The sequence below is a fragment of the Aythya ferina genome (assembly GCF_964211825.1).
Source record: "Aythya ferina genome assembly, chromosome: 20".
Taxonomy (NCBI): domain Eukaryota; kingdom Metazoa; phylum Chordata; class Aves; order Anseriformes; family Anatidae; genus Aythya; species Aythya ferina.
In genome coordinates, this window is record NC_140318.1 from 11,018,384 (window position 1) to 11,043,906 (window position 25,523).

General features: G+C 49.7%; 2 protein-coding genes across 4 annotated transcripts; one reads left to right on the plus strand and one right to left on the minus strand.

Moving 5' to 3' along the window:
• Window positions 1-15: 15 nt before the first annotated feature.
• ENTPD8 (ectonucleoside triphosphate diphosphohydrolase 8) lies at window positions 16-10,989 on the plus strand. 3 transcript variants are annotated; one of them, XM_084494523.1, is made up of 10 exons: window positions 16-2,230; window positions 4,034-4,165; window positions 4,599-4,716; window positions 5,598-5,748; window positions 6,650-6,809; window positions 7,262-7,492; window positions 8,615-8,878; window positions 9,451-9,561; window positions 9,714-9,845; window positions 10,478-10,989. In XM_084494523.1, exons 2-10 carry the CDS (start codon window positions 4,046-4,048, stop codon window positions 10,667-10,669), a joined length of 1,479 nt encoding a protein of 492 aa, XP_084350649.1. In that variant the 5' UTR covers window positions 16-2,230; window positions 4,034-4,045; the 3' UTR covers window positions 10,670-10,989. The 3 variants fall into 3 exon arrangements, with proteins under 3 accessions (XP_084350649.1, XP_084350648.1, XP_084350650.1); XM_084494522.1 differs by having other exon boundaries at window positions 16-791; XM_084494524.1 differs by having other exon boundaries at window positions 16-735.
• A 279-nt stretch (window positions 10,990-11,268) lies between these two features.
• Window positions 11,269-25,453, minus strand: NOXA1 (NADPH oxidase activator 1). The gene is made up of 15 exons (XM_084494521.1): window positions 25,223-25,453; window positions 23,790-23,872; window positions 22,648-22,756; window positions 20,327-20,461; window positions 19,127-19,234; window positions 18,348-18,407; window positions 18,082-18,119; window positions 17,434-17,575; window positions 16,037-16,090; window positions 15,016-15,088; window positions 14,798-14,856; window positions 13,767-13,936; window positions 12,849-12,954; window positions 12,643-12,766; window positions 11,269-12,399 (listed from the first exon to the last, which is right to left on the minus strand). The coding sequence occupies exons 1-15, from the start codon at window positions 25,394-25,396 to the stop codon at window positions 12,302-12,304; spliced, it is 1,533 nt and encodes a 510-aa protein (XP_084350647.1). The 5' UTR covers window positions 25,397-25,453; the 3' UTR covers window positions 11,269-12,301.
• Between the last annotated feature and the right edge of the window lie 70 nt (window positions 25,454-25,523).

Sequence of the window (25,523 nt, forward strand, 5' to 3'; positions counted from 1 at the left end):
CCTGGCTGCGGGGCTGGGTCCCTCGGCACGGGGCTGGGGCTGCCCGGCTGTGGGGGAATTGGGGCCCCGACTGGGAGAATGGGATGCTGGCCCTGGAGCCCAGCTGTGGGGACGGAGAGGACCCTGTGCACGGGGACTGGTCCCTGGCCGTGGAGACAGCTGGGTGCCTGGCTGTGGTGGCAGGTCGCTGGCAGTGGGGACAGGTTCTACTGTGTGTCCCTGGCCACGAGGATGGGTCCCCACCTGCTGGGTCCCTCACGTTTCTGCCCTGGGCAGCTCTGCAGCTGGGGTGCAGGGTGACAGGCTTGGCCCATGCCTTACCCTGCAGCGTGTTTATGCAGCAGGGGTGGGACAGGCATATCGGTGGGGCAGAAGCCCCTCTCCCAGATCTCAGCTGCTGTCTTTGTCCTGATGGCTTCCTCGAGGTGCAGAGGAGAGGGCTGGAGCTCTTGTGGGAGTCGTGGAGAGCTGAGCCCTGCCGAGCCCCGCCAGCACTGCCAGGCGTGCGTGGACCCAAACCACCCACAAAGGCGGAGATCTCCACGGCAGAGCCTCTCCTCCAGCAGCAAAGTGGTTAATGCCAGGTGCTGTCCTCACCTGGGCTCTCCAGCCTCAGCCCTGCTCTCTCCCGGACGAGCGCTCTCCTGGGCAGGTTGCTGATCTGGGGCCAAGGGGAGGGCCATACGGGGGACTCCGGGGCAGCCTTTGTCCCAGGCACTGAGCGCCACACTCCAGGTACGCGCTGACACCGAGGTGAGCGGCAGTCTGGCCCTGTGCCGGGAGCAGTGCAGGTGAGCTGCGGGCAGGGGAGGGGGCCGGGGCACCCCTCCATGAGGCTTTGCTGCAGGGGGCTGAGAGCTGCTGGGGTGCTCTGGCCAGCAGCAGAGCCAGACGCTGGGGATAAACAGATAAACACGTGCTGTGGGCTGGGAAGGTGAGCAGGAGGGCACTTGGTAGCTGCTCGAGGTGCCCACGGTACAGGGTGCAGAGGGGACGTGGAGGGCTCTGCTGAGCCCCCACACTGGTGGGAGGGATGGGAAGCAGGGACCATTCTGCCTGGCAGGGATGCTCCCAGCATGCGCGTTCACCCCCTTTCATATAACTTTAAGAACTTTTTGACATCCGAATCCCACATGTGGACAGTGGGGAAGTTTGATTTCCATTCTCCTGAGCAATACACAGTTTAGATCCAACAGTGCTTACAAGACTATTCTCCCTAATTCTGAGGCTCCCTTCCCTCCCTCCCTCCCTCCCTCCCTCCCTTCCCTTGAGGGACACTGCAAGATGCTGTCCTGCAGCTGTTGGCAGATCAGCTCTTTGTGTCTGGTCATACACAAACCGGTGCAAGAGCAGCCCAAGCAGTGTGCACAGCTGCAGACTTTCTGCATTCTGAAACATCTGGGCATTGGTGCTTGAGCCGTGCAGCAGCATGCCTCTTCCTTTGGTCTGGGGGCATCACCGCTTTTCTGTCCCTTCTGCTCGTGCCCCAAACCTGCTCCCTGAGAGCGCCGTGCCAGGTACAGCAGCAGATATGGGCACCTGGCCAGCCCTGAGGTGCCACTGAAAAACAGGGCAGATCCATCAGCTTCTCACATCCCTCCCTCCTTGTTTTCCACTTGCAGGGCTCCTTCCCCGTGCCTTGCTCTCATCCCCTGGCCTTGCAGGCTCAGCCTTTGGGTGTTGCCTGCTACTGAGAAAAAATGGAATTTAGTCCCTTCCAAGAACAGGTGGAGGTAGTTTCGCACCTGCTCCTGCACACAAGACCGTGCAATTTATTACCATCACACAGTGGCTGGGACAGGATTTTCCATGATGACTGCTGGGATAGGGACTTTTCTATTTGCTCTATAACCAGGAGAAGGGAAGGTACAGCCCAATAACACAGTTACACCTGTGTGGACTCCAGCAGGATTAATAGGACTGGAGATGTGACAATACAGGAATTCATCACCATCTGTTGTTACCATACAGGGCAGGGCTTTGGGGTATTGGATACGGTCTGATAAATGTTTCCTGTTTCATGATAAAGATTTCTGTGTCCCATGTGCCGTGACACAGAACAGAATAGAACAGCTGTCACCCATCATTATACATCTGATGTCACACAGGGCACTGGTCACCCTTGTTTGTCACTGGAGATGCTGACTGAAACAGGAATCAGCATCTCCTGTGACTTTGCCAAAGATCTTCTTCTCTCCTATTGAAACTGCTGATCTGGCCAGTCTGAAGGGTGAGGGAATTTTTTATGTGTTCTTGGGAGAACCGCATAGCCAAGTGCACACCCTGAGGTGCCCCCCAAAGCACCATTTGGGTTAGACCACTTCTCGATGTCCAGGGCTCTTGGGGAATCTATCACGTGGCTGCGATCTGGCTCGCAGCCCGATGCCACAGCTGGAGGTCAGCCTCGCTCCCTGCCGGCACGCTGCGTGTGCTGGTGCTGCGGAGCAAGCTGATGCAGGAGGAGGCGGGAGAGCTGTGTGTGTAGAAAAGCATACCTGGGGTGGCCTCAGGGTGGTGAGCATGTGAACGTGTCACCTGCTGTGTGCTGAGGCTGCTGTGGAGAACCAGGCCCTTGGGCTTTGCTTCTCTGCCGCAATTTCTTACTGGTGCCTCAGGGCTGATTCTGCCAGGAGCTGAGCTCTGGCCAGGCGAGGGGAGACATAAAGCCCAATCCATTTCCCAAGGGCTCCACAGTGCCTCGCTGGCCTTGTCTTCTTGTGACCATCAGCATGCCAGCTTGGCCAGCTAGGCTGCGTGTGCCCAGATCAGAGGGAGCTTTCTGCCTCTGGCACCCTTCAAGGGCTGCAGGAAAAGTTTGGGCATCGATCGCCTGCAAGCCCAGACACCACCCCTGTGTGTCTGCTTTCCTGCTGCAGAATCGCCAAGAGCCAAAAGGAGCTGGAGCAGGCAGAAGACATGTTGATGGAGATGCTGTTCCCCTGCATGGAGAGGGATCCTAGGGAAGTCTGAGACTGTTGAGCAGAATCCCCATCACTGGAGGTTTTCAAGATGCACTTTGACAGGGTGCTAGATAATCTCATTTAGGCTCCCTTTCCCACAAAATTTGGGGAAATTTGGCCCTGATGATCTTTTCAGGTCCCTTCCATCTGGACTGTTCTATTTTATGTGACCTGATGGTCCCAAGTCTGTGGGATGGATTGTGTGAGGATGCAGGCTATGATGGCAGCACGTGGGTGCCAGAGGGATGCAGCTCGGCACCCCAGAGGGGACAGCCCCACTGGGAACCTAACAGGGCATGGTCCTGCTGCCAGCCTGGGTCTCGTGTTAGCCACTTCCCTACTGCTGCTGCTGGAAAGGGAGATCCTCACCTTCCACCCAGTTTGAGTAGTGCCTAACTTGAAAAAGTCTATCTGAAAATCCCCCAGGGAGGCAGGGCTCAGAAGGACAGGGTGTCTTGGTGAGACTGCCAGGGGCCTCCCATAAGAGCAGCTGGACACTGCAGAATGGGGCCATGAAGATGGAGCCCCTCTGCTGTGAGGAGAGGCTGAGAGAGCTGGGACTGCTCAGCCTGGAGAAGGGGAGGCTCAGGCTAGATCACATCAGTGCCTAGAAATGCTTGGAGGGAGACCACAGAGGACAGAGGTAGGCTCTCATCAGTGGTGGTCAGTGCCAGGACAAGATGCAGTGGGCACAACCTGGAGCACAGGAGTGTTCCAGCCTCCCCTGAACACCAGGCAGCACTGCTGTGTTGTGCAGGTAACAGGGCACTGACACAGGTGAGGCCCAGAGAGGTTGTGGAGTTCCCTTCTTGGAGATCTTCAGGAGCCTCTCAGACGTGGTGCTGGGCATCCTGCTCTGGGTGGCCCTGCTGGGGTAGGGCTTGGATCAGAGGGACCCAGAGGTGCCTCCAGCCTCAGCTGTGCTGTGACTCTGTGATTCTGAGAATGGCTTCCAGCCCTTGTTCAGTACATGGGAGAAGCTCTATCTTGACAGGTCCCATCTCCATCTGCATTTCAAAACTGGCCATGCAAATGCAAATGTGCTAATTTGGGGGTTGGGGCTGTTCTTGCAGGTTGGAGGAGGAATGGAGTACAAAGCCAAGGTCATTGCAGGTCTCATAGCAGCCACCTGTGTCTTCAGTATCATTGCCCTCATACTGAGTGCCGTAAATGTGAAGGATGTTTTTCTGCCTCCCAGCAATAAGGTAAGGTCCTTGGCAGGAGCTCAGCTACCTGCTCTCACTTGTGTGTTGGCTAACCCTTGGTAGGAGATTTTCCCCATCCTTCAGGCAGGCTGTGCTGTTTATCACCAAGATGGAGACAAATGGCCATGCAGGCTGGCATGCCATGTAGGTGTGCCACGGTTTTCTTGCTGACAGCACATGCAGTCCTTTCCTCGCAGAGCACCAAGATACCTTCCTTGCTGGCTCCCAGGGCTTGTGATGGAGCCTTGTCTCCGATACAGCTGGTGACTGGAATGTCACCTTTTGCCTGCTCTGTTGGTGCTTTTTGCTTTGCCACTTGAGTTCCCCATGCCCACAGGGAGCTCTGCCAGCTCTCCTGCAGCAATCAGAGCTCTGCAGCCAGCTGAAGGTGCTCTGCACCCCCTGTCACCTTGTGTCCCCTCTGCCTCCCCAGTACGGAATGGTGTTTGATGCTGGCTCCACGCACACGGCTCTCTACATCTACCAGTGGCCTGCGAACAAGGAGAATGGCACAGGCATTGTCAGCCAGGTGGAAACCTGCACCGTGAATGGTGAGTGTGCCAGAACAGGTCTGCCCTCTGCCCAGCCTCTGCTCTGCCTGGGGACGCTGCAGCTGATGGGTCCTGGTGCCCGACAGTGGTGGCTGTTGTGGGTAGGGCCAGGTAGATGGTACAATGAGCTGGGCTGGGACTGGCAAAGGCCAGTCCCAGCTAGGGGACTGGCTAGGGGACAGTGCCTGGGCAAGGGGGCGAGAGGTTGCAGAGCCTGCCCTGATGTCAAATCAAGGCTCTGTGGCTGCAGTGTGGCAGTTACTGGTTAACTGCTCCAAAGCAAAGGTCTGGTGGAGGGCAAAGAGTAAGGGAGAGGGCAATTGGGCTAGTGACAATACTGTAATGCAGAACTCAGGGGAAGGTAAATAGTGATATTAACCATCCCCACCCACCACAGGACCATGCTGGGTGCTCAGTTCTGGCATCAGCCTCTAAAAATAGAAAGATTTTGTTTGCACTGAGCTGCGCACAGAGCACCTCCATGTGTGCGTATCAGCTCCGCACGTCCTCCCAGCAGGACAAATGAGAGCTTCCCCCTCCCCTGGGGAGATAAGGAACCATGATGTTTGTTAACCAAGTGGGACTGCGGGACTAGATGGCTATGTTCCTCCTGTTTGGCCTCGCTGGGACTAAGCATGCACTCAGCATCACAAGAGCTCACCACCTGTCTCTGCAGATGCCGTGGCCGTGGCACATGTGCCACCTCCAGGCAAAGCAGCTCTGAGCAGTGCCCTTCTGGGGACACCCTAGGCAAGGGCATGCCTGATCTGGGTACACAGAGAAAAAACCTGGGGGCTTCTAGGCTGTCTGGGTGGATATGTCGCCCATTGTCCTGTCACATCGCTCCTGGGCTGGCTCCGTCAGGGGGTGCTCTCTTGCAGGATCTGGCATCTCCAGCTACGCAGATGACCCCGCTGGGGCTGGAGCCAGCCTGAAGCCCTGCCTGGACAAGGCCATGACGATCATCCCTGCAGAGCAGCAGCGGGACACCCCCGCCTACCTGGGGGCCACAGCGGGCATGCGGCTGCTGAGGTACTGGCGCTGCCCCACCACACGTTACTGAATCTTAGCTGGTGCAAGAGGCTGGGATGCAGAGGCAGGGGGTTGGGGGCTGCTGCCCAGACAGACCATGGCAATGAGCAGAGCATCCATTTCTGCAGCCTGCTGGGGGTGTCCAACAGACATGACTCACTGTGCCCATGGGGAAAACCCCACAGCCCACACCAGCAGCAGTATGACAGTGCCCTGAAGGAGGAGGAACATCCTTTACCAGACTTAGAATCACAGAATCACAAAATGGTTTCAGTTGGAAGGGACCTTTAACAAACACCAACCCTGTGCCATAGGGGGGACACCTCCCACCAGACCAGGTTACTCAAAGCCCTGCCCAACCTGGCCTTGAGCACTTTCAGCAAGGGGGCATCCACAACTTCTCTGGGAAACCAGTTCCAGTGTCTTTTCCTTACATCAAATCTGTATCTACCCTCTTTCAGTTTAAAACCATTGCCCCTTGTCCTGTCACTGCAGTCCCTGGTATAAAGTCTTCCTCCAAATTTCTGATAAGCCCTCTTCATATAATGAAAGGCCGCTTTAGTCTCTCCAGAGCTTTCTCTTCTCCAGGCTGAATGACCCCAACTGTTTCAGCCTTTCTTCATGTGAGAGGTGTTCCAGCCTTGTATTTACCATTCCATCTGCTCAGGCAGAGCCTGCGGGCAGCATTTTTAGGCGGACTCCCAATGCATCAGTTTAGTGATTTGGTGGCTTGAAGAAGAGACAGCCCACAGGTAGAGCAGTGGATGGATGGGGCATGTACCCTCTCTCCAAGTAGTTCCATTACTTTGCAGAAGACAGCAGCTTTTTAACTGTTAGCTCTGCCCTGAAAACTCCCCAGCAGTCGCCTCCTTCAATGTGTGGGGTTTATCTCCTTCTGCAGGGAGCAAAACAGCACAAAAGCTGAGCAGGTCTTCACTGAAGTCACCAAGGCCATTCGAGAGTACCCCGTGGACTTCCGTGGAGCTCAGATCCTCACAGGAAATGAGGAAGGCTCCTTTGGCTGGATCACCGTCAACTACCTGCTGGATACGCTCATCAAGGTGCAGGCCAGAGGAGGGGGCATGGGGGTTATGCAGCCTGTATATCCCTGTCTGAATTATGGCCAGGTTTCTTTATTCTCAGAGAAGAGAAAAATGTTTTTAGGGCAATAGTTACCCAAACAAATGTAGCCTGTTGTTGTGAACTGCACCTTTGACTCTACTGACATGATTAACTCAGAGGCAGGAGGATCTTCTGTCCAGCTCAGCCCAGCTATGCTTTCCCTCCTCAAAGTCCCTGGATCCAAGCTGATGTGCAGTAGCCAAGGGGCTGGACCTCAACGCTACATGGAGATCTAAGTGGGTTGAGGAGGACATGGGCAGTGAGGGGTTAAACAGGGACACAGAGTGTGGCACCTCTCTCTGGGGTTTTTAAACCACAAAACCTTGAGGGAAGAGACTGGGACTATGATTTCCTTCAATTCACACTAACACCTGCCATTTTATGGGGCTAGTTTTCCTTTGCAGAAAAATGGGAACATCCGCAGGGCACAGAGGTTCTGGGAGCTCTGGACCTTGGAGGTGCCTCAACACAAATAACCTTCCAGCCCGGAGTCACCATTGAGGACAAAAACACATCTGTGCTCTTCAGGCTGTATGGCACCAACTACTCCCTCTACACCCACAGCTACCTGTGCTATGGGCAGACACAGGCCTTGAAGATGCTAATGGCAGCTCTCCACCAGGTATCGCAGCCACTGGTAAACAGGATCTGAACCTTTTCCCATTGCCTTGAAAAATATCTTCCAAGAGTTTTGGATGTGTGTCAGGGAACAGAGGTTTCACAAATTCAAGAACCTGGGAAAGGCTTAGACTTTATGTACTGAATGAAAAAAAATCTCAGATTTAGGTGGAAGGTGGTGTTGGTTCCCTGCAAGGGCTCCCTTCTGCCCCTTTATCATCCTGTAAGGGCATTTTTTGTCATTTCCCTAGCCCAGCTGTATCTTTAGGTTCTTCCCTGTTCCCACTGATAGGGGCATGAGATATTTCCTTGCCTGGGTGGTTTCCAGGTGTCAGCTTCATTTTATCTCTGGTGATTCAAAATGCCACCAGGTTCTAAAGGCCACTAAACAATACATGCAACATCCAGGTAGCAGAGGACAGGGAGTCCAGTCACCCACAGACATGATCTGGCACCTCCTGGCTAGGATTTTCAAGCCTTCAGTCTTTGTGCTCTTAAATAAGAGAGCAGCTGGGGTGGGGAGCTGAGTCTCCTCATGACTCAGTGCAGACATGGTCACTGTTAATGGGGATTAAATTCATTTGCCTCCTTGACTTCTGCCCCAAAGAGGATTCCCAACACCCTCTCCTGCGCACTGCTCCACCACTAACCAGCATCCTCCCCCCTCACTTCCCGTGGAGGTCACAGCCCAATCCCATTAGAGATGGAGATGCTTGAGAAGTGTGCAGATAGAACACACCTTCAGTCCTTCCTGGGTTAGGGCCTGCGAGTTGCTGTGGGGACAAACCAGATGCCAAGAACAACCTTTCTGCACAGGCAGAGTGCACACACTGCACTCAGGAGCAGGTTTCAGCCTCACAGGGAGGCAGTAGCTGGCAGTGGCACTGCCACTCCAGCCCAGCTCAACAGCAGGGTCAACAGCAGGACCAGGAAAAGTCATGGGCAGGTTAAAGTTACCCAAAGGATGGATTCTGCTTCTCCTCAAATCCTAGGAGGGGAGAAATCAGACCCTAGGAGGGTCTAGATCCTGCTTTCTGGGAAGATGTAAGTGCAGGCTGAGCTGTGGGGTAGGGTATCACTGGCATCCTCCACCGAGCACTGGTAATGCCTCTCTCTCTCTCTCCAGGGCAACCTATCTTCCCGGCACATATTGCACCCCTGCTACCCCAGGGGATACCAGGAGAACATCACCATGGCAGAGCTCTACAACAGTCCCTGTGTCCCCACACCGAGCACACCCAGCCCCACACAGGTCCTCATGGTAACGGGGACAGGGGACCCGGCGGCGTGCAGTGCTGCCATGAAGACACTCTTCAACTTCAGCTGTGGGACCAACAGGACGTGCGGGTTCAACGGGGTTTATCAGCCGCCTGTGCGGGGACAGTTCTTTGTAAGGAGCCTCCGGCCCCACGGTGGTGGTGTGGGGAGGATGGAGGGTGGGAGTCTCCTCTACTGCTGGTTGTGGGAGGGGGTAAGGAGAGAGGGGTCTCCGAAGCCAGTCCCATCTGCAAACCTCTCCCCCTAACGTGAGAAGTGGCTTCTGTTTTTTGCAAAGTCCCAGCCCTGTCTGAGAGAAGTGGGAAGATCTTGTTCTCAGGGAACCAGTCTGAGTTGGCCAGGCTTCCACGTGCAAGCAGCAGTCCCAGGGCTCATCCACCGGCTCCTAGTCTTTGTGGTAGACCATCAAGTGGGTGCTGGATGCAGATCCCCAGGGATTACATGGAAATCCGTCTGTCCTCAGGCAGAAGGTCCCCTGGGCCAGGCCTTACGCTAGGATTTGGCCCAAGAAGTCACAGTGAGATGTTCTGCCACAGGCTCAGCCAGCCCTCCTGATCTCCTGTCATCCCACTCCTGTGGGACAGGGATGGCAGTGCTGACCCCAGCACAGAGAGGCTGTGAGAAGAAGCCTTCCTTTGGGTGAGGAGGGAGATGTAATTTTCACCATCATCCCTTCTTCCTCAGGCATTTGCTGGGTTCTACTATGCCTTCCACTTCCTGAACCTGACCAGCCAACAGTCTTTAACCCATGTCAACACCACGGTTCAGGCCTTCTGCAACAAGACCTGGCAAGAGGTGAGAGCCCTGTACAGGGCAGCAAGGAGCCCTGCATCTGCCCTGTCCCAAAGCTCTGCCCAGAAAGCACATGCCCTGCTGTTCCCTGGGCCAGGGGTTTCTGAACATCTCTTTCATTCCTCATTGCACCATGTCCCCTGACGACCCCGCAGCTGGTAGAGACCTTCCCTCAGGATGAACACCTACAGACATATTGCTCTGCAGCGACTTATATCTTGACACTGCTGGTTGATGGCTACAAGTTCGATGAACATACATGGAGCAGCATCCACTTCACACAGAAGGTAAAAGCCCTGTGGGGCATCAGGAATGGACAGGAGGCTGTGGCCACATCTTTACCCTGGCTTGAGGACACATTTAACAGCAGCAGCCCTGGAGTCCCCTGACCCAGAAACATGTCTCAAAAACTGCCTTATGCCTGTCACCCAGGCACCCAGCACAGCTTCAGTCACTTCTGCCTGCCCCCAAATCTCTGCCCCCAGCTCTTAGGTACTCTGGTGTGGATGTAAGCTAATTTTAAGGGGGGCAGAGGGATGCAGAGTAGGATTTGGCCGCTTTGATCTCTGATTTTGGCTAGAACTCACACAAGCATCAGAGAGGCGATGGTGGTCCCATGACCTATGTAAAACTGAACATGTCCAAATTCAAAGGATTGTAGAGGAAGGAAGACAGAGGTACATCTGGACTAGAGCAATCATCCATCCAGCTGCCCTTTAGCCCTCGAGAAAGGGGCAAAGCAAAGCTCTCAGTGTAAATGGTGCTGCCAAGGCTTGCCCCTGCCAGGTCTGTGTACGAAATCACAGCTGGGGCAGCTCCTGGGAGAGGCAACCACCAGTCCCTTACACCAAAGCAAGGAGAGTCCTTTACTACCTGGGAGAGGCACATTTTGATGATCTCCTCTGCTCTGTCTCCTCAGGCAGGAAACGCAGACATTGGCTGGACACTGGGCTTCATGCTGAACCTCACCAACATGATACCCACGGAGCCTCTGGAACACCTCAAGGGGCACCAGCCCAGTCTGTGGGCAGGTGCCATCTCCTTCATTGTGCTGGCCATAGTTGCAGGCCTGTTGGCAATTCTCCTTCAGTGTTTCTGGAAATCCAAGTAGCTCCCAGTATCTAAGCTAGGGGCACCCTACCCACTAAACCAGACAGGGAAAGTTGTGCATGAGAAGGTGGAAGGGGAAGACAGTGAAGGGCATTAGACTCACCTCCACTGCTCTGGAGGCTCACTTGAACAACCTCTGTAAAGACATCAAGGATGGCAAAGGCATCTTGAGCTCCCTACGCACCTCTAAGAGGAAGAAATGCCTGAATCCAGGAATGTCTTCAATCAGGCTGACAAAGGCCAACCGAGACAAGGTGGTTAGAAGATGAAGCCATATAAATTCAAACTAGAAATAAACCTCTTTTTGTTTTTCAAACACAAGGGTTGCTAACCAGCCTAGCAGAGTTTCCATCCATTCCAGTCCTCGTGGGTGGCTCTCCCAGCAGCCAGCCAGCTGCAGCCATGGGAGGCAATGGGTGCTGGAGAGCAGTGGTGACCGCTTAAACCCTAAGGAGGACTGACATTTTCTGTATCTTGCCCTGTGCAAGATGTGCAAGATTTTTGTAGCATGTGACAGAAAATCTTTCCAAGGACAGACTGACTGACAGCTGTCCTTAAGATATTTACTGGCATATCTCAGCAGAAAAATACAATCAGAACTTGATTTAAGAACTGCCAACTCTGGCTTAGAGTTTATTCTATATTCAAGTTATATAGCTCAGCTTTGTCAGACACTTAATCCACAGCAGGTTGCAGCTCCAGGCACTTGAATATTTTATTTACATCAGCAGAGCCCAGACCATCTCAGCTGCAGGAATCAGACAGTCATTTCAGCCTTTCAAGCTACAGCTACCAGCCCAGTGCTGCGCTACCCAGTCAGACCCCTCCGCAATCCCTCCAAGCCTCTGACAAAGCCCAGGGCTGCTGTGAGCAGGGATGTTTCCACAGCTACCTCTCCTCTGCCCTGCAAGACCCTTATCCACACAGCAGTAAAATCCAGGTAGGACTTTTTAAGGGCTTGAGAAAAAAAAAAAATAAAATCAAAGGCATCTGGCCTAATAAATGATCAGAGCCCTTTGGCTCCAGCAGATCCATGATGGTCCTAACCCAGGGTGTTATCCCATATACCCCACTGCAAAATAGTTACAAAAGCCTTCCAAAAGAACAGCAGCTTTCTCTGGTGGAGATAAGAGTATGTGGACAAGGGGCCAGGAAGTGCTCTGCCTCCTCCTCACAGTCAGCTTCCCTTTGCTTCATTAGAGTGAGGCTCAGCCTTCCCAGCCTGAACTTCAGCAGCAAGGGAGATGGGGTGAATTCCTCCAGGCAAAGGAGCATCTTCCCACCCTGTAGTTTGAGCTCCCAAGCTCTGGCAGATTCCTCTGGTTTCTGCATGGACATTTCCCATAGCCAAACGTCAGATTCTTCCTTCCTCTCTCTGCCCCATACAAGCAAATTTTTGGCAGTGGAAGCACAGAGGTAAATATGTCATATTTCAGAACAGGCCATAGTAAATGCTGTCAAATTGCTGGAACAGACCCCATGGGATCTGTTTGTGGGGGTCATTTCCTGTTTAGAGCTCCTGGCTAGGCTGGCTGTGGCCAAATGAACTGCTACTGGTGTCTCCTACCCCTGGGAGACAGGACTGATGGCAGTGGGCTCCATGTGCAGTTAGGCTGGAGAAGGCTCCTATTCCCTATGGGAAGGTAGCACCACAACTGGTCTGGGTTGCAAAGCACTTGGGGAAGATGCCAGTCTTGCCATTGCAGTGTCCTTCAAGCCACTCCTCATTCACTGGGGAAACATAAAGAAGCAAGATTAGCTTTGACCCCTATGAGCAGGATTAGGAGAGTTTTCATGGCTGGAATTTAACTCTGGGCAAAACCCAGCACTAGTCTGCACATCCTGAGGGCACAAGCTTGAAACAGCATTGGAGAAGCCATGCACTCCCCAGTCCTTCCCTGCAGCAGACTCTGAAAGCCTGGCCTGGGACAGCCTTTGACTTGACAGACTTGACAGACAGGACTTGAGAGCTACCTTCAGAGAGAATATCCAGCATGTCCCCCTTGCTGAACTCCAGGTCCCCTGGTCCCTGTGCAGGGTAAGCATGCTGAGCCAGCATCCGGTAGAGGATAGGTCTGCCTGAGTGGGAGTCCGAGTCCTAGAGCAGAAAGTCAGAATGGAGGTTGCAAGGCAGTGATTAGAGTCCAGCACAGCAGAGAAGCTTGTCACGGCCCACATACCTGGCAGCAGAGTGTAAGCCTGCCATCTGTCAGCTGCTGCCACATCTTCCCTAGATCTTCCTCTCCTGAAACTGCACCCAGTTCTTTGCCATCCAAATGCCTGTAGCTGCAAGAGTTCATTAACATGGCTCAAATCATCTGATTTGAAGACAAGCTTTGAGATAATTCTAGCCATCTACCATCTTCAGTCTCCAAAGCTCACTTTGTAAGCCAGCTCCAGCTTATCACCTTGCACGATGACATGGGGCCATCCTGCATACTCAGTGGGCAGAAACGGCACTGTCAGGAAAAGACTCACCTCCTTAGACACTTAACAGAGGGGTAGATCCTAACCTCTCATCACTGCACTGCACCGCCCCTAGGGGTGCCGCTGTCAGTGGGATTTCAGCCCAGGACCGATTAACACTTTGGCCAGGCTCCCAGATTGCTCTGCATTGATCCTAGAGTGTCTTAAAGGCTGAGTTGGGCAGGAAAAATCCAATATGCAGCAGCTGTATCTGTACAGAGTTCTTCCTTCTGTTCCCCCATTGGCTCTCTGCAAAGAGCCTCCAGTTAAATGACCCCAATTAGGACCCAAGGGAATGGTGTCAAGCTGTGAGAGAGGAGGTTCAGGCTGGATATCAGGAAGAGGTTCTTCACTGAGGGTTGTTGTGCACTAGAACAGTCCCAGGACCAAGTTTTTCGGAGTTTAAGAAGCATTTGGACTGTGCTCTTAGTTATATGGTCTGAATTTTGGGGTAGACCTGTGTGGAGCCAGGAGTTGGACTTGATCCTTCTAGGTCCCTATCAACTTGGGATATTCTATGATTCTATGATAATTAAATGTTCCCAGAGGCCAGACAGAGTCACCTGCCTGTGTCCTCAGAGAAATCACTGCTGTCACACACTGCAGGGAAGGCATGCACACTGAGAGCCTACCTCAGCCTCCCACGCTCTGCCTGCAGGCTGAAGCGCTCCCGTAGAAGGGTCCGCAGCTCTGGCAGAGACGGCACCTCACCTGCCCTCACCACCACCATGCACTCGCAATGCACTCGCAGCACAGCTGGTCTGTCCAGGATGGACGAAGCATCTCCTTGGGTGTTTGGGATCTGCAGAGAGATGTGGCAGCATGGACATCTTGGTTATTAAGGAAGCTCACAGCATCAAAATGAAGACCTTAATGTTGGAGGGTGGAGCTATGTGTTCAAAGCCTGGGATCAAATGTTCTTGCCATGATCCATAAAGCTTGTTTCTGGGTCTGATCACACAGATACTCCCAACCCCAAACCTATACGAGCAGAACCCCAAGACCTCCAGACAGCTGAAGAGGTACAGCCAAGGCCCTGTGTCCTGCTGCCTTCTGTTAGAAGTACAGCTGACAAAAAATGACTTCAAAATCCCTACAAACGTAGGCAGCAAAGACAAGGCAGCAGAGTTGATCTGCAGCTGACACTGCCAGAGAGGTGCTGTCCCCAGGTGGACAGAGGAGCAATTCCAGCTCCATCACACACAGTGGTTGGTAATAACAAAGAAGTGCACTGAAGGACATCGTCCCAGAAGAAAGCTAGTGTAAGTGAATTATTGTGGTACCTGGACTGACAGGGACACAAAATATCACACTGGTAAGGGACTGCAGGTAGTTCAAAGATTGCTCTCTCTTGCAAAACAGGCTGCAAAGTGTGTGTCTGAGAGCACTGCCATGCCTGGGGCTTTTGGCTCATTGGAAGATGGCAAAAGGGCATTGCCCAGGTAAACTTCAACTTTGGTTGCCTCACAAAGCTGTATGGTCACAGATATGGGAGTGGTGGAGGAAAGGCCTCTCTGGAATGGCAAAATGGACAGTTTGTTTGTTTGTTTGTTTGTTTTTTCCCAGTGGTTTTGGGGCAGCTCATGAATTTTGGAGGATGTAATCTTTGCAGTTTTTACAGCCTCCTGAGGCTGTGGCAGCTTCAGTTTGTGAAACACTTTACCTCAAAGCCCATCTGGGAACCAGCATCATTTGCAGAAGCATTCACTCCACCAGGAGATTCTGCAGAACAAGAGCATAGAGACAGACCCTGTAGTCAGCAGAGGCCCCACACAGATCTTCTGCAACCCAGACAGCCCCTCCATACACCCATAAAGCTGGGGGCTTGGGGCACACCACCTTCACAAAACACCCATTCAGGTCCTTGGCCCAAGAGACTACCTGGTGTCTGCTTCACATGGAGTCGGTTGGGAGGCACCTGGGCAGGAGGGAGAGGAATCCCAATGCTGATCTTCTGTAACAGAACAGCATCAGAAAGGAGTGAGGAGAAGATACCAGAGAGTGAGCAAGGCCAGTGTTCAGGACAGCCTCCAACAGGTTATAAATTTCAGGGTGCAACTCCAGAGAGAACCCCAGGGAGACCAGTTCATGCAGCAAATGCCCAATTGCATGCTATGGCCTGGGATTCATTTGGAGGAAAAAATCATAGGAATATTAAAACAACTATAAGCTTGAAAAATCTCTCAGAGGCAGCTAGGGTCTGAGTCACAACTTGCTGCATTGGGTTTGGATGGAGAAGAATTGAGATCACATATGGAGATGCCTATGGGGGACATGGGAGATGAAGGAAGTTTTCCTGAGTCAAAGGTGAGGGTTGAGGGCTTAGGCACATGAACTCTAGGCAAAAATATGTGCCTGTTTAAGATATTACTATCCCACTGCAGATTTCCCTGCTTTTGCTTTGCTGGCAAACTAGTACATGCAGACACTCCTCACCCGCTTCTATGCTATGTCTGGTGGCTGTAGACATCCAGGGAAGAGGCTGGGGGCTGAACGATCACGTCTCATGCCCTCAGACTCATGGTGACAACAACGTGACAGTTGGTCAAGAGAGCTGTGGCAGCTGCTCCTGTTTGTGTGATCCATCAGCCCACTGCAGGTAAGAGACAACAATACCTATATCGGCCTACAATACAAGCCACTGCGGTCTGGATATGTCTAAGCCCCTATATTTTGTTGTAAAGAGATAAGATGTATAGAAAAAAAATAAGCATTTTTCCTGCTTTTAACCCTTCTGTTGTTCCAGTTCAAGAGCACTTAGTCCTCATTTAAGGTGTCTGAGCTCAAACACTGTGTTTACCTTACACCACTCTTCTATTCTGTGATAGTCTTACAAACAAATGTCCTGAACGTATTTCTCAGTCCCTTTCTCTCTCCCCGGGTTGCAAGTTTGTCAGCTTACCCCTTTATCCATCTTCGAGGCAGGCTCCAGAAGAGAGGTCGGTATGCGCAGCTTCTATGGGACACAAAGCACAGAACTGAGACAGCAGCAGCCTACTCAAGTCCATCTTCTGCTAAGACCAGTTTGCACTGCTTCGGCCATTGCAAAGCACTGTTGCCTCTTCACCTTGTTGCAAATGTGCCCATGGCATGCCCAGGGATGAGCCCAGCATCCCATATGGTTTGTGCTCAGAAACCAGTGAACAAAATTCAAGGGTCCTTTTACATCTTTTTCTGCTGAAATCAATGTGGCTAATGGAGTGGCTGTGATGTGACAGACCAAACACCTACCCATGTCCAACACCCTGCTCCTAAAACAGATGTTCAGGGAGAGAAGCAGCAAGGATGTCAAGGGGTACCAGCCCATTTCCTGTGACTTCTACCAATCTTAATTTCAACTGATCACTGGGAGTAATTATGTTTACTTTCTTCCAGTATGTGTAATGTTTTGCTCTTCTTGACTTTGAATTTTGTCTGACACTTTACTTACCAGTCAACCAGCATATTCAAATCCTTCTGTAGCTCTTCACTGTTAGCTCCAGGTCTATGATATGTTGAATGATTTGACTGTCTGTCATGGAACATTATCACCTTAAGAAGCACTATATCACTACCACTATTACGATATCACTTAAAAATATGCTAAATGCTGAGGTAACAGCAGATTCTCTGTTGGGACATCCTTTCTTAAAAACAGACAAACAAAAACACCTGTACATTTATGCCCACCTTTTTCTTCTTTTAAGCTGTAATCACTCCTCAAAGCACTGCCCCTTGTGCTTAACCAGCTCCCTTTTTTGTGGTTTTATGAACAATCTTTTTATTTATTTATTTGAAATACAGGCTAATGATACATTTACTGACTCAACCTACTCCAGGTGTGTGCTGACTTTTTCAAAGAACTTACGTAGATGTGAAAATGGCTTGTGTCAACAAAATAATTTTCCATGTTGTCAAGTTTATCTGTTTCTATTCAACCTATTTATAAATTATATCTAATTAGGGACCAGGCCATCTCCTTGGCTCTGTTAGAACTCCCTGGTGACAAATACTGCTCTAAAATTTGGTTCTTCATGACTGTCATCCTACCAGATTCCACCACAGGATCACATACAGTAGAGAGCACAAATGCCCACAAAGGTGCCCTTGTGGGCACAGAGGTGAATGGGAGAAGCTGATGGGAGCCAAACGTCAGAGACCTATGGTTAGTAACTGGTCTGCGGAAATGAGCTCCTGAACTCATCCTCAGCTCTGCAGTGCTATAAATGGGTCCCCAAGGATGTGCTCAGTGGACTGCAGTGAGCTTCTGTTCACAGCAGGTCTGTGGTCTCTGCTGGAAAGCCCATCCATTTCCATTACCTGTCCGTCATGTATGGCTGTAGCCCAGCCATCCGTTCCTCTTGCTAGCACAAAGACCAAACTGTTGGCTTTCACTGCCAGCTTCTCTGAGTCCTCGAGGTAATAATGGGACAAAACTCGATAGTAGCCCGATTCACGGTCTCTGGAAAGAAAGAATGAAAATAATGATAAACATCTTCCAGATCAAAACAATGACTAAATTCAGCCTTGAAGTTCTGTTGGTACAAGATCACCAAACCAAGCAAATTTCATGATTTTTGAACCATGTAGTGAACACACTTTGTCCTGGAAACTAGGACTAGACAGCTGAGTAGCCTCTGCCACTGACCTGAGCAGGTTCTACAGCCAATCTGCTCCCATTTCCCAGCCACAACATGATCCTTGCCTGTATCCCAAAATCATCAAATCAGTTTGTTCAGACTGCCCTGATATCTTTATATAAGTGCTGCTACTGAACTGTCACTCTTTTCAATTGCAGTACCTCTTGCAGCCACAAACCTGTGTACATTTTGTATTCACCCCACCCTTTGGGGGAGGTGGCTGTGGATCATAAAGAGTCCTCAAACAAAGACATCAGAGGACAAAACGCAACTTTCTGAGCAGAAATAGTAAGAGCAGAGTTAGACCAGGCTGGAACTGAACACTTACCGTACAGCATCAGCACTGGGTTCATAAAAGCCCTGTTTCTGTGGGGGAAGCAACAGAATCTATTTATAACAGCATGCAATATAGCAAAGGCACTGTCTTATTTACTGTCCCTCTGAATGGGGTAGACCTTCACATGTGGTATTTTCTGTCTTCCCCTTTTAACCACATTCATCATACACTCTTACCATGACAGAGTTAGGATCTGAAGCCCTACGTGGAGCTCCATTACTGCTCCATTCCACCTTTCACAGCTACGCCCTACTCACCTGAGGCCTGAGAGGTTCAAAGCCAATGTACTCATCATTGGGAATGATGGACGAGATCACCTGTGGGAGAAAAAAAATATGAATCCAAGGTGGACGAAGAGATTTCCTGCAAGATTATCCAATCAGACCCACTCCATAAAGTAGGGACATGCACATAGGGGAAAATGAGAGCTACACTCCCAAAACAGCTTCAGCTGTTTTTGTCTGTTTTTTTTTTTTTTCATTTTTCCAAAGTTCTTCAAAAGTATGCAAGTGAATTATTTTCCTGTTCCTTTTTTCATGTAAGAGGTCTATGGCCTATGGCACTTCTGATGAATGCACTGGGCACAGAAGGGATCAGAGAAATTCCCTGCTAACTTGCATTAAAGTATTTGGCAAAGCATTTGTCTCACAAACACACATTTGTCCCAGTGGGAATGCAGCAGTGAGTAGGAGCAAGCTGGAGGAAAGTACTCCTTTGAAAATGTCTTTGTCAGCAAAATGACAACCACATGGATCCCTAAGCACACTCAGCTTTTTCAGAGTTTAAGTGACTAAGATTCAAAGCTTTTTTTAGCAGCAATGTGCAATTTTGACAGAAGAGGTGTCAATTCTAACAGATTTTGATTTGTATGTTTAAGATGCCTTGACTCGCTGCAAGTCCTGATGGTTCTGCCATTGGTTCTCCACTAGTGCACTGACTGATTGCTGGAGTGTCCAGCAATAATGCTCTCTGGAGGTGTCAGGAGGTGGAATTTTTATCTTCTTGTTCTTAATCTGAATCTAAACATGTCTTTTACCTTGGGTTTACCTAGGAAATCTTTTGAATCTAGCTGTTCAATTTCCTTCTTCCGTGGTCTGAAAAGTTCTCCAAGGGGAACCTGCATAGGCTCTAAAAACAGATGATTCTAGGGCAGGGAAAGAAGATAAAGGAAAACCGTCAGTTAATATTAAATGAAATATGACAGCAGTGAAAAGCAAGTATAGCTTCCGTGTGTGTGTGAAACCAGCTCCAGGAAGACAATGGAGCAAAAAATATAGCTGTGAGCTTGAAAAAGGTCACTCAGGTTTAACAAGCATGTGAAAATTAAGAGTGCAGTAGCCACTGCCTAGTGTTTAATCAAAGGCTGACTCTGTCAGCAAGGGATGGGTGGGAAGGGAGGGCAGTAGAGTAAGGCTTATTAAAAGAATCTGAGCAGTTTCTCTAGTTGATTTCTGATGGTTTTGTTTTGTCAGTCTATGCAACCAATGAGTATCATGCAAATAGCAAATGTAAATCATATGCTAATGTAAAACGCGGTCATGATGCTAAAAGAGATGGTCAGATTTAAAAAGTGATAAATCTTTAGAAAGGATACAAGTAAGATAAGGACCTATGGAGGTAGCAAAATAGTGAATCCTCCAGGGAAAGTAAATCTGAGACCTGTAAGTTGTTCCTTAAAACCTCTAAAGGTTTAAAAAAAAACTCTAAAGGTTTTTTTAGACCTTAAAAGTCTAACCGTAAAGTACTATTTAGAACCAGCTCCATAAACATGATTACACTCTATTCAAGCTCTGAAATGTGATCGCCATTTATGTCCGAACTGCCAATAATTATCACTGAGGCCAAAAGAATTCAAAAAAGTCAGACAGTTTCATGAAAAGTGAGACAGTCAAAATCTGCACTTGATGGGGTACTGCAGTTAAACACTCCATAAGACAACTTATTTTATAGTACACGTATGAATGTAACTAAGCTCCTGAACAGCAGGGCTAGAGAGCACCCTCCCCAGCCTGTAAGGTTATCCCATGATTCCCAACTCTGGTGTTTCTGCGGAATTACTAGATTAGCTGAAGTTTGGTAGAGCATAACGCAGAAATGGCTTAGACTGTCCCCAGGAGACCAAGCAGGTGGATTGACAGGAAAACCCAAACAAATAAAATAATTAGCAGGTTTTTACCTTGGATTTACCATCTTGAGCCAAGGGCACACCCCCAGGAACCCACAGATGTGGTCTTACCTGCACCTGCTCAAGGGCCAAGGCCAACATTGCTGTTCTTCCTTCAGGTCTCCACACGACAGCTTTGTCTAGGGTGACTCTGGCTTCCTGCCACTGTTGCAGCCGGCACTGCGCTGCTGCAGTGCTGTACAGCACCTGAGGCCAGCGAGGAGGGAGCAGAGATGTCTGCCTGCTGCTCAGAGGGCTGCAACTGAGCAACCACCCAGTGCAACCTACAAAGCTCAGCCAAGCAAGAGGGACCTGGCACAGAAACACTATGGATATGGCAGCAGCACAAACCTGCTCCCCTGATTACAGGAGAGGCACTGTGAGGAGCACAGCTGAAAAAAAGAATCATAATCAGAGTCAAAACTGATAAAAGCTGTACTCCCAGCTGGGAACAGGCAGTCCAGTTCTGTTCAAGGCAAGGAATGGCATAGGGAAGAGTAGATGAATACTCTGCTACCACACAGGTTTTGATCTTATTCCTCCAGTGTCTAAGAAGCCAGTGAGGACTTCCTCGGCAAGCTGCATTGGTTATTTTATGCATGTAACTAGGTAATATTTTTTGCCGTGTAGAATTACTCTGATTCTCTTTTGCTTTGGAATAATTTAACTAAAATTGTTGCCCATTGCAGTGGGCTTTGAATGTGTAAGTTGTTAGCTGTAGCTTGTTACCCAGCACGTAAGTACATTGTTTGCTGAAGTAGCAAAGTGTGGAAGTATCATGAACTGGGTGTCAGGAAGCCTCAATTTATATGCTTAAGTAAGAAGATGGTAACTCTTTCCTTCTTGTCACTAGCCAACAGTTAGTATACAGAAATGCTTCTGGCCTACAAGACAGAAGTGTGGCCCAATAGCCCCCCTCCAGTTTCTTACTATTTTATGTGATGGTTATCATTTTGTAAACTGCTTTGTGATATCCGGATGTAAGCTGTGCTTGGGACAGATATGCAGGTAGTAGGATGCTTTTCCTTCACTCCTTTATCACAACAGAAAATTGTTCTTTTGGGGTAGAATGGTCATGTTGAACACCTATTGGAACTGCAGAGATACTCCCTCTTGGAAAGACAAGGCAGCAGCTGTCACTCAGCTTAGTAGAAGTACTACAGCCCTGAAGGAGGCAAAAAAATCTCAGGATTTCTAAACCATCCACCAAAATTTCCTTTACTTTGAGAGGATCAGATACAGCCTTTGAGAGGCCACACCTGGGGAAAGCTGATGGCACAGTTCTGCAGAAGTCTTTTGTCTGCATAATTTGTAAAATGAGCTGCAGGTAGATGTCAGAGTGAGATAGAAATGAATCAGGATGTAGATCCTGAGTTGAGAGTGTCACCACAGTGAGGGCACACATCCTGGTAATATGTAGAGTATGTGGAGCAAGGGACTGGATATTCATATCAAAGAGCACCAACTTCCTCCTAACGAGATTAGGCACTCCTGTAGCCCTGTGATTTTTAAAGGGAACCTATTATTTCTAGGTGTGTCTGAGCTCAAAGAAAGCAGTACTGTGGCACTGAAACTGTTAAAAACAGTAAGGTTTGGATAGTGTTACAGATGCCAAAGATAGCTTCTTCCTGCCAGGTATAATGAGCACAGAAATTAAACAAGGCTGAATGACTGGTTCATGGGCATGCTTGATTTAAATTGCACAATGACTCCTCTTGCAGGAGTAAGGGATTAAACACTTATTTCCTGTATCTACTCTTCTGTCTGTGTGCAGGAACTCAGGACACAACACAAAATGAACCCTCGCAATAATGCATGCACAGTTTCTAGAAGTCATTTACAATCTCAATATTACAAACATTTACAATCAGTTCAGGGAGACTTTTATGAACAGGACGTGGCAGGTCAATTCTGTGGAAAAACATAAGAGCTGCAACGTGAAGCGTTACAGAAGCAATATGCGGCTCAACGTCTAGTATATAGGTTAGACAGATAATGTTGAGACAAGTTGCTACATTTGGAAAGATAGCTTTTGTGCACATGAGCTTTTTAAAAATCTTCATTCTGGACAAATTTTGTTCCTATCTGTCTATACTTCAACCTAACTTTCATACATATTTATACAAGTAAGCTTAAAAAAATAAAGGCAAATTCCTGTGGATCTGCTCCAAACAATTTCACTTTTCAAACAGTAATTTGTTACAACTCTTCAGAGATGACATTGTTTTATGACTTTTTTTAAAGGGAACTTAATTATAAAAGCACAAACAGAAATTTATTACTGTCCTAATGTACTGTCTTGAAAAGCTCTTGGGTTACTAGGGCCTACTGCTGAAAACATGATGAATACCCCCAACAGAGGGGAAGGATGACTGAGACAGATTGGCCCTTACCTCCCATGCATAAAGAATGTGCCTCAGCCCCAGCTGCTTGTAATCAATGAAAGGATTTTGTCTTAGATGACTGAAGGCCATCTGATAGTCAGAGAGAGCTTCTTCATACCTACAATGCAGAGATGACAGGTGGAATTGAGACTTAAAAAAGCTGAAGACTCTAATATGAAGTTCAAGAATCAAACCAGCAATCTATTCTTCCTGACAGGCTAGATGAGGAGGGATGCACCAGAGACATGTCTTGTGACCACAAAAGTTCCTGTCCTATTGGGTAGTTCCTACCTACTGGGTAGCTCATACCAAAATGAACATGGTGCATCTCTTCTCCAGGATTATCTGCATTATTTCACTATTTGCGATAAACAATAGGCTTTGATACCTGAAGCACAGTTGCATTGCCAAGGATGAGAAAATGTAAAGAACAAAGGTTAACAAATAGCATAAGCTCCCTCCCCAGCTTGCTCCTGGCAGTTTTGTCCCAGCAGACACCCTGGGGTAGAAGCGAGGGCTGGGAAACACCTGCTGATGGTGAGCATACATGAATGGCCAGAGCACTGCTAGTAGAAATTTGGATGAACTCTAAAGATAAGGAGGGGATTAGTCTGAATTTATACCAGCTATACAACTGAAATCAAAACAGGTTCCCACTGAGGTTTCAGGCTATGAAATGTGGGAAAGGCTGTGCAGTGGTTACCTGATCAAGAGCTGGAGGGGAAGCAGCTCTAGGCCAGGGCACTACCATCCACGAGCCTGCCAGGAGATTGTGTTTTTGGGAAGGCCAAACTTGCACATAACATGCGAAGCCACACCAACTAGTGCAATTATATTTTCATTCCCAGTGAAAAACTGGATGGATCTCCCATCAGTCCTGCATATAGGAGTGGCTTCTTTCTCTGTGTGTACATGACAATAATGTCACATTAGCCAACTCCGGGGTCCTGGAGTTGTTGTGCAGCTCACATTTTCTCAGTTCTCCTATGTAAATGGGAAATAAGACTTGCTGATTTGTGACATGGTTTACAAGGCCAAATCAGACCTTATGAACTGCTTAAAATTACTGGAGGAGTGAATTTTAGGAATAACTTTTTAGTAAAGGGAGAAAACCAGAGAAAGAACAGGCAAGAGTTATTTAAGTTACTTACATTTCTAACTGCAGATAAACAAACCCCCTCTGAAAGTAGCCAACAGCGAGCGAGTTGTCCTTGGTAACTGTTTTACTGAATGCCTAAAGAGATAAACACAGATATCCTGGTGATCAGTTAGGATCTCTTATGTCATTGTCTGGGCATATGTACCCAGCTGGGTGCATCCCTGGGCTTGTGACCAGCTTGTCTTGTCTAAGAAATGTGGGGCTGTGATCCAGGCCAAAGGGCAGAAGATGGCTTCATGTCACCTTTCAGGTCTTGGCTCTGTATGAGATAAACTTCAGGATTTTATCCTTTCTTGGGAAAACAGACTGACAGTAACAAATGAACCATGCTTGCCACATGATGTTTTGTGATCTGCAGAGCCTGTTGCCTTGAGCAGACCTTACCCTGATAACTGGCTATTTGAAATGCCTGTGGTGATGAGTGCGTAAAGGGAGAAAGCTGAAGGGGCTCACAAACTGCATCTACAAATTGGTATTTCTGATCCCAGTTTCCCAGCTGAGTAGAGGTAAGTACCAGGAAAGCTGGTAACAGCATGTGACCAGTGGTTCAAAGTGATTTCCCGCTCTGCTTTGTCTCAGTATCTTTCTGAGAAAGCTAGGAGGTGTGCTCCTACACTTACCATTGCAATGAGATGGTATGTGGATAATGAATCAAACCTGCAACCCCAGACTTTCCTTGCATTGTGTAAACAGGGACAGCATTGCAATGGGGAAAATATGTTGCAGGACATTAAGGACTGACTGTGCTCCTCGGCACTGGTGGCTGGCTTCTCCCATGACTCAGCCAGCGCACTTTACTTTGTCTGCTCTACGGTGCTATAAAAGACAACCAACCAACTGCTGATCTAAGTAGAAGCATAACTGAGTTGCTTCCCTGTAGGTGCCTGTTTATTGGGGCTGAAAACAGGCTCTTGGGCACCATCGTGCTGCTGTCTCACAGCAATGGCCCCGCTTGGTGCTGCCACAGCTCTGCCCCAGCCCCTTCCAGCACAGCCTGTGCTCCTCTTTGTGCTGTGTAAGACAAAGTATTTATATACATCTCTTTGTTGGACAGCTGATAGAGAGACATGCGGACAGGCTGGCTGCTAGATGCTGAAATAGTTTATCTCAGCACACTTGTCAGGTAGCTAGCTCACTTTCCAAAAGACAGCGGTAGTCCAGGATAGCAAGTTCTTCTGGAGAAATCTTAGCTCGTGAGGGATTACTTCGGGATGCACAGAGCGGCAGCACTCCCTGTTTTATACCCACACCATCAACACCCACACCCCAGCGATCAGCCCGACACGTCGAGTAAGGATTATAAGTAGTTTGAGAAAGGTGTCTCAGAAGAGCACATTCAAGCACGGAATCCCCCAGAAATCAAGGCGAGGAAAGCACCATCCGCCCGAGTCAGGGCCCGGCCACAGCCCGCCGCCATCCCCTCACCCGCAGGGCCTCCTCCAGCCTCCCGGCCCGCAGGTGCACGCAGCCGATGTTGAAGCAGATCCTGGACGGCGGCTCCTCGATGCCGCAGAAGGCGTCCAGGGCCGCGTCCCAGTCGCCGCCATCCGCCGCCAGCACCGCCTGGTGCCAGCGCCTCAGCAGCTCCCGGTAGGCCATGGCCCGCGGCTCCCAGCCGGCGCCCAGCCGAGCTGCGGGCGCTGCCCCGGGCGGGAGGCGCTGAGGAGGGAGGCGGCCGCCGCGCCCAGCGCCCTCCTTCCCGGGGCCGGCCCCGCTGCCGCCCCGT

What these genes read in the sequence shown, in the direction of transcription:
- ENTPD8 (XM_084494523.1), top strand. Translation starts at nt 4,046, where the DNA reads ATGGAGTACAAAGCCAAGGTCATTGCAGGTCTCATAGCAGCCACCTGT. An exon ending in GGAAACCTGCACCGTGAATG is followed by an intron (nt 4,717 to 5,597) that starts GTGAGTGTGCCA and finishes GCTCTCTTGCAG; the next exon opens with GATCTGGCATCTCCAGCTAC. An exon ending in TAATGGCAGCTCTCCACCAG is followed by an intron (nt 7,493 to 8,614) that starts GTATCGCAGCCA and finishes CTCTCTCTCCAG; the next exon opens with GGCAACCTATCTTCCCGGCA.
- NOXA1 (XM_084494521.1), bottom strand. Translation starts at nt 25,396, where the DNA reads ATGGCCTACCGGGAGCTGCTGAGGCGCTGGCACCAGGCGGTGCTGGCG. An exon ending in GGCTGGAGGAGGCCCTGCGG is followed by an intron (nt 23,873 to 25,222) that starts GTGAGGGGATGG and finishes TTATCTCTTTAG; the next exon opens with GCATTCAGTAAAACAGTTAC. An exon ending in CCCAGTGCTGATGCTGTACG is followed by an intron (nt 17,576 to 18,081) that starts GTAAGTGTTCAG and finishes CTTTCTTTCCAG; the next exon opens with AGACCGTGAATCGGGCTACT.